Below are 12,668 nucleotides of genomic sequence, written 5' to 3'. Positions count from 1 at the left end.
AATTCCTTGCAAGGTCAGCTAACACTAGGATGAATAAGTTGCTGTAAATATGATGGAGTTAACAGTTCTTGGTAACCTGCTATTATTATTACTAGACAGGTAGAGGTGACTGTGACTTTGTTATATATATATATAATATATATATAGAGAGAGAGGAGGTTGTAGTTATATATATATATAAGAAAAGAACTATATATATTAATCTAAACCTTGGAAATTTTAACTTAAAGGCCATACATTTATTACCTACATATAGCCATCAAAAATGTCCTACTTCTAAACACATCCAGGCTAATTTCTTGCTGGGTGGGGTTGATATAACATTGTTTTCTGACGTTGATACAACGTTGTTATCTGAGGTTGACACAACTTTCAAATCCAACGTTTATCCAATGTCTTTTCAACGTTATGGTTCAACGTTGTTTCAATGTTAAAACAACATAATTTGCCCCCTGGGTATGATACATGAATTATCATTTTTTTAAAGTAGAATGTATTGGATTAATACAGCTACATTTAATTTGATATGTATCATTGGTTTATTGACTATAGAGTGAAACCTGCATCATCGGAGGAATATGCTATGTTGCAAACGAGACGAACCCTTATAATCCATGCCAATACTGTGATCCCAGTAAAAACACTGTGGGGTGGTTCTTACGGGTAAGTATATGGTGGAGATGTTGGTTTTACGGCCAACACAGTGTGTGTGTGTGTGTGTGTGTGTGTGTGCGGACGGGTGGGCGTACGTGCATGTGTGTGCGCATGATGTTATTTCTGCATGGAAGTTTTGTTTCGTATATCACCTGATATTTTAATTTCTTTGTTTGTAGAATAACAAATGTAATATAAATGGGACGTGCTACGAGGCATGTGAACTCAATCCTCGTAATCTGTCGTCCGTTTGTCACCCAGATACGGATAGATCCTATTGGAGCCCAAAAGAAGGTATCCATACTTCTCTTGTTTTAAACCTACACATGTATTCTAAATTTCTTATGGGTTGATTTTTTTTAAACAAAATGCTTTATCATAAACACATTGATGCCCTTGTTCTTTCCTTGCATAGTGGTTTATTTTGAATAAAGATACACTGTGAGCAGCAAGTCTTGCGTAGTCAAGAAAAGAGTTGAAAAAATATGTTTCAAAAGATCAATATAATATTGACAGTTAATTTCAACACCGTTTGTATTACAAAAAGAGACACACACATTAGTTATACTGTTTGAAATACAGTTATTTTTATGTACATGTATAGTCTGTGGTCAACTAACGACATCGATGGTACATCCTGAAACCACGAGCATGCGGACGACCAGCCAATCTGAAGGGACGTCTCGACACCCTATTACAACTATGGAAAACTCTACTACAGTCGACGACATTGAAAGTACGGGCAACCCAATGGCATCTGGAGATCCCACTACGAGCGGTAAACTCTCAACCGTCGTCGAAACTTCCACCATTCGGCAAACAACAGGAAAATCGTCTTCCACTATTGCTAATGCAAAAGAAACCCCGACACCGACAACTGAGACCCCTCACAGTTTGTACTGGATTATAGGCGCGGCTGGTGGAGGTGCTGTTGTGATTGTAGTTGTCATCGTGGCTACTGTGTGTCTTTGCATTCGCAGCCAAAAGTAAGTAAATAAAAAGAGCAAAGCAATGTAGTGAGATCTGTGCTGGCACCAGTACTTCTTTACATGGAGTTATGCCCATGATCATGACGAATATTTATCACAAGCTTTGCATTTCGAGTGATGAAACCTGACTTTGACATCACTGTATTTACATGTATTTTATTAGACAAATGTGTAGCCCTCTTAAAGGCCATTTAACAACACGGTGTTTTCTTCTTTTTGTTTTAGAATAAGACGGTACAGAACGAAGAGCCGAGCAAAAAATAAGGATGCTACGCAGGGGGAGTGTGAAGAAAACAGACAATAGAAAGTGGATCTTACCTAGCATATTAGGAGGTATTCTTTTCTAGCATAAAAGCGAAAGTGAAGTTCCAATATTTCATGCAAAACGTCATATTGGTTTTAATGCATACCAAAAGGGTATTCATCTCAGCTGTGGATTGTAATCAGAAAAAAATACTTTATTTTCATAGACTGGCATTTAATGTGAAAGCAAAGATAATATTTTAAGCCCTTTCTCGAGCAAACAATAACGAAACAAGCTTCGTCCAAACTGTAATACAAAACGGGTGATCATGGTTTATTGGTATCGCATGCGAAAGCTTATTTAGTCAAAAGTCAGATTGTGTGTGGTAACAGTTTCAATACAGACGCTTTCATTATGTAAACAGTCGTGGTATATAACAGCCTGTTGCTTAAATATTCATCTTCAGTACGCTTACTTTCGCAAGTTTTCAACCCGCACAGCTTAGATCACTGTAGATTGTTCTGTAGGCAAGCACGGTTAGGGAGTCTAAATGACCTGAAACTTCACAATAGAGAAGCTTCGGTACTGGTTTTGGTGCTGGTAAACCACTCAGTCAGTCAATAGTTCTGTTCGGTTCACTTTCCAGTCTTGGCTGTGTGGCGAGACTCTGGTGTGACAGACTGCAGTACTGGAAGTACCAGGAACAGGAAAGGTGTTAAAGGAAATCATGTGCACTCTGTATATTGGTCTTAAAAGCATACAAATGACAAGTGAAATGATATATTTTGTCCATCAAGTTATTGGACACTGCCCATCCTTTTAAATTCTTCGAACATATTTTGCTCCTCCCTGTCTTTTTTCAACAACTTCAAGACAGTAAGCTTTACACGCTCAGATATGGTGCTTACGCTATGACATCCAGTCCACTATTAAAGCAGAGCAGACAGATGATCCAAGGGACACCGCTTCATTCCCAACATCCGTGTATTGGACCCTGAACCCTGCCACCATACATATTGTGACTTCTGACTAAATGGGCTTTCACGTGATACCAATGACTTTGGTCACCCGATTGGTACCGATAGACCCCTGTACCTGACGGACAAAACGTTGTCCACATATCCCAGAAAATTATCCTATATATACCTATGTTAAAAGACGGTATCCTAGAGAATACGTACTAATTTAGATTATGTTTCTGAAAGAACTAACACATCATAATTACACGTTAAATATATTTAAAAGAGCAACAGCCCTCCTCATTCCGTCTAAATAAAATTATAAACCCAAGTTATGACTGGACCCGTTAGGTATAGACACGTGGAACCAGGTAGCAACAGTTTTACTATTAATGTTTTTAAAGATTTCTTTTATCCACAATGCGTGCACGTGCATGCGCGATCTAGTGCATGGTACATACATATATATTTCATGAATATGCATTAATACAAGATACTCGTGTGCAACTACCTCTCAACAAACTAGTAGCCTATAACTTAATGTTACAAGTATGTCTATTTAAGAAAATTTACGCAAAATCGTGTGCTGACATTCTTGCATTTCTTTTTTCTCAGAACTTTGCCCATCTATATTATGTAATATATATATATATAACCAATAATATAATACTGTATACATGTGTACAATGTAATGCTGTAACGACATTCATTTCAGTGAACTGGGCGTATATTATATTACTGCACGCATTATAACAAGATGGGAGGCATAATACTGTGCATTTTTGAAATATATAATTCTGTACACTGTAAGCAGCGTTACTGTGCGTAAATTTAACCAGAAAAATAATATTTTGAGTTAATGCTAGACCTTTGCACTGCTCCACCTTATACATGTACAGTAGTAACTCATCTCATTGTACAAGTATACTAGCACTGAAATAAAGGCAATTGCATTTTTTCTGTATTATTGTTGCAAGTCCACAGATATCCTAAAAGCAAATAAGCTACACACATCTACATGTATATGTAAAGTGCCTTTTTTTCGGTAACGCGAAATTGGTTAACAGCACATTCGCGTCACCGGAAATAGGCACGAAAACAAGACCAGCAGAATTTGGAGAAAAGATATGGAATGCTCACCTTCGACGTAACCAGCAGGTGACAAACCTAATAACAATGTCTGCCAAGTGTCATCGAATACCGTGGGAAATTTGGTAAGATAGCCCCTCTTCATTCTATTAAATGTATTAATTAAATCTATAAACTGAATTTTTTTATTTATCTGGGTATTAGTTTCTATTATTCATTCGTTTAAAGTACCAAAATACCAAAAGCATTTTCCTTAACTGTTGTATCCGGGTTACATTGTATCACGTAAAAAGCAAGAATTCACATAGTGTGGTTATAACATGACCAGCTCCCTTGATCTTCATCACCAATTTCTTATAAATGTGTCAAATGAAGGCTGTGTTTTAGAATATTAACGTGAAAATTTACTAAAATATTTGTCGTGATATGCAATCAGTAGAACCTGTATGCAAGGCAGAAAAGGGTAGTTTCTCATTGCAACCCCACAAACGAAATTTGTGCAAAATTGTTTGAAAATAATAACATTTGCTGACTCGTCACATCATAATACATTGTAATCATAATACATCATAATACATTGTTATTATTGTTAAAATTATTAGGATAGTGAGTTTATATAATAAAAGCGGCATAGTTTGGCCAAATCACGAACAATCGATAGTCTTTGTAGACTTCTCTCTTGTTATGAATGGGACTATGAAAGTTTGTGGTACACTGGGAAGGAGGAGACATAAATGAAAAAATATTTTGTGATCACCTATATGCAAAACGGTTAATAGAAGATTTATAACCATAACGTAGATTGTATAACTAAATTGATTTAATGAGGGATGTGCCTAATCTTTTCATAAATAAAAAGGATTTCACATAAAATGGAAAATGTGGTCTAAATGTTAGAACTGGAGTTGAAACAAGGAAGAGGCCAATGTATAATTTTTAACAATGCAGATATATTTTCATGAATTATTTTGTTACTCACGCTATGTGGGCTTGTCATGATGAGGGCTACCTTATTTCTGTTATTTAAAGCTTGTTATTTTCGTGCTTGTTTTCATGAAATAGATGGAATGCGACTGTAAAATCATCTTTCTTGAACAACAGATAGGGCCTTTCTGCACACATCTGTCTCTCTTAGAAATTCTAGATATTCATTCATCCTTATCCCTGTACAATCAACGTGTTTTAAAATTACATCAATAGGTTGCTTTCAGTTAGACATTGTGGCTACGACTGCAAATACAATAAAATGCAGACATTTGGTTCAATGGTCCATAGAAGAGACTTTAAAGATTTTATTCATCATTTCTCACATTCAGTTGACAACCGGGCACAATGGGCACTGTTCTAAATTGCATCTATTTTCCGAGAGAAAGACGATTCGAATAATTGGTTGCTGTAAATTATTTAGTACCATCGTCATTCGTGCCTGTTTTTTTTTGCAACGTTACCTTGTAACATTGCTGTTACAAATCCATCATGCATGCTCATATGCGCGATCTAATATACTACACATCAACTTTATGTGTCGGTTAAAGGGATAATAACTCTTCGTATGATACCCATATTTCACAATAAAAACATTGTGAACAACTCATAGAAATATAATATATTCTGTTTTACCACAAAAACGGCAGTTATAGCTATTATTCTGCTATCTAAGCTTGTCTTCAGATCACGTGACCTCCATTGATGGCTGTACTCAGTTATAATCTCTTAAGAGATTTTAACAAAAACCAAACTTTTTAGAAAAAAAACAGGGACAAACTTTGAATGTAAAAATGGATTCATTAACCATTGGTAAGTATGGGAAAATTGTTGTTTACTCCAGGAAAATTAATTTTTTGGCCAAAACGAAGAGTTATTATCCCTTTAAGACGACAATACATCATTCGTTTATACGAATGTTTATATTAACTGTAGCAGCTAGCACAAACCGAGAGCAACTGAAGGATTGTTAATGGTGTGATTAAAATCACTTGTACTACGTCAGTAGATATTGACCATGTCGTCGAGAAGATTTTTAGTCGCTGTGGTGCCTTTTTTCCTGTGCATTGCGGTCTACTTGTTATTACCACGTCTTATAAGAGGTCCTATATTGACTCCTATCCCATTGTCACCACCTCCACATCGAAGTGATCTTAAAGGTAGGATGCATTTTACCTTGTGCATGAATGGTTTTTAAAAATAAAATAAGCATCAGTCTTATGCACCAGAAAAAAAATTTAGATTCTACATATCGATTCGTCACTAATTTTTTATGTTATCTTACTTGTAACAAAATGCTCTTCTTATCTACTTATCTATTTTTAAATTTTATATAAAACATTATTATTATCTATCTATAATAATATGAATGATAGCAGAATAATAATAATTACTTTTATTATTATTATTATGCTTGCAGGTGAAATTGGAAACATTCCGTATTCACTATCGCAGTCTGCCTACAACGTATCTCCCATAAAATGTCTCCCAAAAGGACAATGCCAGCCCACCCGACATATTATGTTTCTAAAAGTGCATAAATGCGGTTCATCTACCATGGCCAAAATGTTACTTCAAGCTTCACGCAAATATAAGTTAAGACCTCTTCGTCCTAAAAACAAGTCATTTTTTTACCCATGGACATCTAGAATGGATATGATCCGTAGGAAAATAACCGTGAACGACGCCAAATATGACCCGAAAAAAACGTATGATATCATTTTCAAACACATGTTTTTTGACTCCAAGGTGATAGAAACCATGATGCCAAATGATACGTTTTATATCGGTATAGTTCGCGAACCATTTTCCCAGTTTAAAAGCGCCTTCAATTATTTTCATATTGCGGAGATATTCAATATAAAAAAACTCCACGAACCCTATCGTGGAATTTATGGAAAATCCATATAGGTATTGGACCGACGACTATGTCACAAGCCACGTTGGGTTCTTGAGAAACGGCATGATGTATGAGTACGGATTCCCAGATGATAGAACTGATCTCAGGAACAACGACAGATTTATTGCTGAATACATCGGGTTCTTGGAACAGAAATTCGATTTTGTAATCGTCTTAGAAATGTTTGATGAAAGTTTGGTGCTACTACGCCGCTTGCTATGCTGGGGCATGGACGACATCTTATATGTTGTAAGAAAGAAAAAGGAATATGAATACAAAAACGTGAACGATGAAATGACTATGAAGAAACATAGGATGTGGAGCAAAGCTGACTATCAATTATATAACCACTTCCTTTCCAAGTTACGGAACAATGTTTTGTCGCAAGGGTCGGACTTTGAGCGTGAGGTTTCGCTCCTCCGTCAAGCAGTCGCGGTGCTCAGCAAATGCACTGGGGGTAATATTAAACATTTAACGGATTGTAAAAACGAACTTGGCAATCAAATATCGGGCATATATTCCCGCTGTTAAATCTTCCGCAAGTCCTGGACAACCAAGGTGTCGAAAAATCATGGAAATACATAAAATGGAAATTGTGTGGCGGTCTAGTTGTTAAATACTGGGTTTAATACAATAATGTATAATTTTAAACTGTTCAGATATTTTTTCGTGGATTATTTTTATTACTCACGCTAGGTGGGCTTGTAGTAATGAGGGCTGGCTTATTTCTATTATTAAAGTGTTTATTATAGTGCTTGTCATCAAATGGTGTTGTTTATATGAAATAGTTGGAATACGACTGCATATAGCAGATCTGTGTAATCATCTTTCTACAACAACACGAGAGGGCGTTCCCGCACAAAATTGTCTGTCTCAGAAATTCTAGATATCCATTCATCCTTATGCTTGTACAATCAATGCGTTTAAAAATTACGGCAATATGTTGCTTAGGGTTACTAGTAGACATTATGGCTACGATTGCAAATGTAATAATATATTTTTGTTAAATGCAGACATTTGATTTGATGCGGCAATTGATCCATATTGATCCAAATTCCCCTCACCAAAAGGCCGCATGGTCTCCCAACCCTGCCCCATATGGTCGAACAATAGTGGCCGCATGATAATTACAGGGTAGGGGAATCGGCAAGTAATCCTTGTCGGACATCCAAATTAGTCGGTTCAACGAGCACGGTCTGCTGCTTCTTAGTTGCCTCACTTAAATTTTCTATTATAGCTGATGCAAAGAGGTTGCTATCGACGCGAGCAAGCAATACCGGGTTATGTTGTATCAACTGCAACAGATGAATAGATTAAAGGCAGATGGAATATGAGAACAAAACTCTGAAGAACAAATCGGGCTTAGTTTTAACACGAAAAACAATTTTATTTGACGTTCACTTGATGATAATAAGTCACGATCAACCCAAGCGTAATTAAAATGAACAATTTTAAATAGCTAATACATCAAATAAATAACAATGTCTCAATATTTTTTTATTACATTTGGTGCTAGTTAAGTAGCCTGATGCACGACCTTCTTTCTCAATTACCGCTGGAATCACCTTCTTTAGGTGATTAATATATTTAATACACTTTTCTGCGTTAATATTTTCCGATGCCTCTCTAATGCCTTCAACAAGTTGTTCTCTCGTGGTCGGCTTAACACGCGTACGCATGTGGTATTTGATTTCAGCCCATACGTTTTCAATAGGGTTGAGGTCCGGGCTTTCTGGAGGGGTGCGAAACCAATTAATACCATGTTGCTCAATAAAATTACCTGTTCGCTCAAAGAGACGTGTTTTTAGTTTTGAGGCCACCAATTCATCATTCTTGGTCATCTCCTCGTCTATAACGTTCATGTGGCGCAGGTCAACCTTTGAAGGACGTCCACTGCGTGTCTTATCGGCAATACCAAACCCTTCGTCGTATTTCTTTAACACATAGTAAATGGCTTGTCGTGACACTTTATGGCCTTCATTTTCAGTGAGATAAACATGTCATATTATACAAAATACTTACTGGCCATTTAGGAAGTCCAGATACACAATCAATCCTGTTGACACATGTCAGATGATTGAGAATTATGTTAAATTGAATAGTTTGGATTGAAGAGCGACATCGCAATGTTAACATTAATTTTAGACGACGCGTGTCACACAGTAGTGATTATGTAATAGTCAGAGCTAAATCGCTGTGTTTACCCGGCATGAATAAAGCTAACCTGAACTGATTGTTAATTAATGTCAGATGACACGTACGTACCAAACAGTTAGCCCGATATATTATAATCCAGCTTTTTACATTAATTTTCTATGATGCTTTTAAGTATGAAGAATGTTTTTGGTTAAGTTTGGAGTTTAGATCGTAAAGATGAACGATTCCTATCGTTTTGAATAACATAGGTGCGGAGTTAAAATCAAAGAATGAAAGAGAAACAGTTGTATCAAAATTTAGGCTAATTTCTTTAATAATATTTACGGCGGTCACGTTCGCACTTTCTACTTGGTGTGCTACAGAACCAAGGAGTCAGTCTTTCGGCCGGCCACCCTTCGCCTTGTCAAATAACGCTTGGACGAACACTTAATTGCGACCACGCTCAGCTTCGATCTTTATCTCAGCGAGCTAGTGCGGTGGCCCACAAGTGCACTCCAAATTCCAAACGACACTCCCAATTCTAAACCTCACTCAGAATATTTAAACTTCACTCTCAATTCTTAAACCTCACTCCGAATATTTAAACTTCACTCTCAATTCTTAAACCTTACTCCGAATATTTAAACTTCACTCTCAATTCTTAAAATTCACTCCGAATATTTTAACTTCACTCTCAATTCTTAAACCTCACTCCGAATTCGTAAACCCCACTCCGAATTCGCAAACCTCACTCCGAATTCGTAAACCTCACTCCGAATTGAAAAAGCTCACTCCGAATTCGTAAACCTCACTCCGAATTGAAAAAGCTCACTCCGAATTCGTAAACCTCACTCTGATTTTAACCCCGCCGTATAAAGTCGGAAGTAATATTCTAAGATGGGCTAGGGGATTTTGCCAATAGAGGGCTTCGTGTGAAAACTAGTTATTTTTCATACTACTTGGTGCGCTGTATTCCCATTCACAAAATGATGACGTAGACGTATGACCCTTTTAAGCTCAAGGAAATAGAAGAAATGAAGAAAATAGGGATAAACATACATGTACTTAACAGCAAGTCACAATTAAAATATATTATGTCTACGTGTTTTCTTGTGTGTGTCGTTTTAAGGGTTTATACATGTATTATGAATATGAGAACAGAATTACGAGTTGAAACAGCGTTGGAAGGAACAGATTTATGCACTACATGTATGTAAATAAACGTGCGTTATTTATTATTTACAACTTCAAGCATTTTCACATGATTATTTTGAAATGAATGTTTAATACAGATAACATGTTTCAGGGTGTCGACATTGGCTTATATTATTTATAAATGGGCAAAACAATCCGTATTATCATATACTGTAGGCCTACACATGTACCTGTTATATAACCGAGTATACTTGATAATAGTAATTAGTAGCCCCTCACTCTTTTGCAGCTGAAATATTCATCTAAGATCATAGATAATCTAATAATTGAAATTAATCAGATTAATTACACTTTATTAATCGATTTCGAATGAATAACATGCAGTGGTGGATGTGGGGGGGGTGAGGCGTGTGAGGGGGGTCTTGACCCCCCTTTTGAATTCTGTAAAAAAAAAATCACACCAATGTTAAAATTAGAATTTTGAATAATAGTTCTAAAATGTACCAAATAGCACTGTTCGCCCTATAAGGGGGGGGGGGGGGGCAGCTCTGCATGTGCAGCCTGCCATTCCAAAAAAAAACAACAAAAAACAAAAAACAAAAAAAAAACAGATCCCCCTTCAAATAATCCTGGATCCACCCCTGACATGTATGGATTATTAGTAGTATCAATCCTATGTTGAGAAAATTGGGAGCAGTGTCACTAAATTTGTCCTTTTATTTATAATGGTAAACCTGTAAATTGCTTCTTGCCCCCAATTTGTGTCCCTGGCGAGAGAGAGTGTGTGTATGTGTGTGTGTGTAATTGTGAAAAATACTGAAAATAGCTGGAGAAGTCAATTGACCTTGTGACGTAAACTGTTGGTTTATTTTCGTAAGGTATGTATCACGCAAACCAAAATGTAACACAATTCGCACTGTTTGCTAAAACTCTCTCGAACCTTTCACTGGAAGCGCCCAGCTAAAGAAAAAAATTATTTGTCCCAGACGAATTACTGTTTCATAAGATTTCTCGAAGAGAACTTTGATGAGAATTGGCATAGTGGAATTGGGAGTGAGCTTTTTGAATTCGGAGTGACGTTTACGAATTCGGAGTGAGGTTTGCGATTGGAGTGAGCTTTTTCAATTCGGAGTGAGGTTTACGAATTCGGAGTGAGGTTTACGAATTCGGAGTGGGGTTTACGAATTCGGAGTGAGGTTTAAGAATTGAGAGTGAAGTTTAAATATTCGGAGTGAGGTTTAAGAATTGAGAGTGAAGTTTAAATATTCGGAGTGAGGTTTAAGAATTGAGAGTGAAGTTTAAATATTCGGAGTGAGGTTTAGAATTGGGAGTGTCGTTTGGAATTTGGAGTGCACTTGTGGGCCACCGCAAGCTAGGGTTAGGCTCTTTTGTTAGCAGAAAGTTTGTCACGATAATTACCCGACGGGCATGGCATGGCACTATTGTTAACAGAAACCAAACAGCGCATGGATGACAATGTTATTTCCATAGTTACCGAGCCAGGCCGTCTGAACAACCCGCAGCGACCCACAGAGTAAGTAAGGGGAATTTCAGGCGGCACTGTAACAGACTTTGAAGATTTTATTCATCCTATCTCACATTCAATTGATAACTGTGCATAATGTGCACTGCTCTAAATTGCATCTATTTTTCCGAGAGAAAGACGATTCAAATACATGGTTGCAGTTAATTATTCAGTACCATTATTATTCGTGCCTGTTTTATTGCAACATAACCTTGTTACAATGCTGTTACAAACCCAGCATGCTTGCACATATGCGCGATTTAGTGCCCTACACATCAACTTCATGTATATATAAGCATTAATGACTGGTACTCATATAAAATAAAGTTGCCAGTGGAACATTTTTCAAAATTGTTTATATTCTCTTGCGTTTAAGCAAAATCCTGTGCAGCTATTTTTGTATTTCTTTTTTTAAATGATAACAAAATGTGAGGCATAATGGATTTTTGGAATATATAAACAGAATCAATGTGTTATTTTAATTAGAAAGTCAATATGTCTAAAGGGGATGCTAAACCTAATGCATATATAGACATGACATTTAATATGGAATTTTTGCCAAATCTTTTTTATCAGTTTTTTCCTATTTTGCTGACTGATAAATGAAAATAAGGATTAAAATCCTGTTTTAATGACTTTTAATTATCTCTTTGATGTCATTGTGACATTGGTTCATTAATCAAATTCAACAAGCAAACAAAAATTCATTGCCTATTCTATGTCATACAATAGCCATTAAAAGACATCTAGAAGGGATATGATCCGTAGGAAAATAACCGTGAACGACGCCAACTATAACCTACGTATGATATCATGATTTACAAACATATGGTTTTTGACTCAAAAGTGATAGAAAGCATGATGCCAAATGATACATTTTATGTCGGAATAGTTCGCGAACCACTTTCACAGTTTCAAAGCGCCTTCAGTTTTTTTCGTATTGCGGAGATAATCAATATGAAAAACTCCACGAACCCTATCGTGGAATTTATGGAAAATCCATACAAGTATTGGACCGACGACTATGTCACAA

General features: G+C 36.5%; 2 protein-coding genes across 2 annotated transcripts in view; both read left to right on the top strand.

Moving 5' to 3' along the window:
- LOC106162256 (von Willebrand factor D and EGF domain-containing protein) overlaps positions 1–3,803 on the top strand; it is a 34,990-nt gene extending 31,187 nt beyond the window's left edge. Inside the window, exons 17-20 of the mRNA XM_087015060.1 lie at positions 553–663; positions 834–948; positions 1,259–1,640; positions 1,869–3,803. Of these exons, the coding sequence (XP_086871186.1) occupies positions 553–663; positions 834–948; positions 1,259–1,640; positions 1,869–1,947 (687 nt within the window). The 3' untranslated portion in view covers positions 1,948–3,803. The remainder of the gene's footprint in view (positions 1–552; positions 664–833; positions 949–1,258; positions 1,641–1,868) is intronic.
- Positions 3,804–4,514: 711 nt separating this feature from the next.
- LOC106162255 (galactosylceramide sulfotransferase-like) lies at positions 4,515–7,748 on the top strand. Its single transcript, XM_087015185.1, has 3 exons — positions 4,515–6,079; positions 6,340–6,761; positions 6,793–7,748. The coding sequence occupies exons 1-3, from the start codon at positions 5,938–5,940 to the stop codon at positions 7,348–7,350; spliced, it is 1,122 nt and encodes a 373-aa protein (XP_086871311.1). The 5' UTR covers positions 4,515–5,937; the 3' UTR covers positions 7,351–7,748.
- The last annotated feature ends 4,920 nt before the right edge of the window (positions 7,749–12,668 follow it).

Source organism: Lingula anatina, chromosome 6 (assembly GCF_051362555.1).
Source record: "Lingula anatina isolate TDL-2025a chromosome 6, LinAna3.0, whole genome shotgun sequence".
In the NCBI taxonomy this organism is placed as follows: domain Eukaryota; kingdom Metazoa; phylum Brachiopoda; class Lingulata; order Lingulida; family Lingulidae; genus Lingula; species Lingula anatina.
Note: the sequence above shows the minus strand (reverse complement) of the source record. Positions and strands in the feature narration are given on the sequence as shown.

Coding starts and splice junctions, on each gene's coding strand:
- LOC106162255 (XM_087015185.1), top strand. CDS start 5,938: ATGTCGTCGAGAAGATTTTTAGTCGCTGTGGTGCCTTTTTTCCTGTGC. Junction 6,080..6,339: donor ACATCGAAGTGATCTTAAAG/GTAGGATGCATT, acceptor TTATGCTTGCAG/GTGAAATTGGAAACATTCCG. Junction 6,762..6,792: donor GCGCCTTCAATTATTTTCAT/ATTGCGGAGATA, acceptor TAAAAAAACTCC/ACGAACCCTATCGTGGAATT.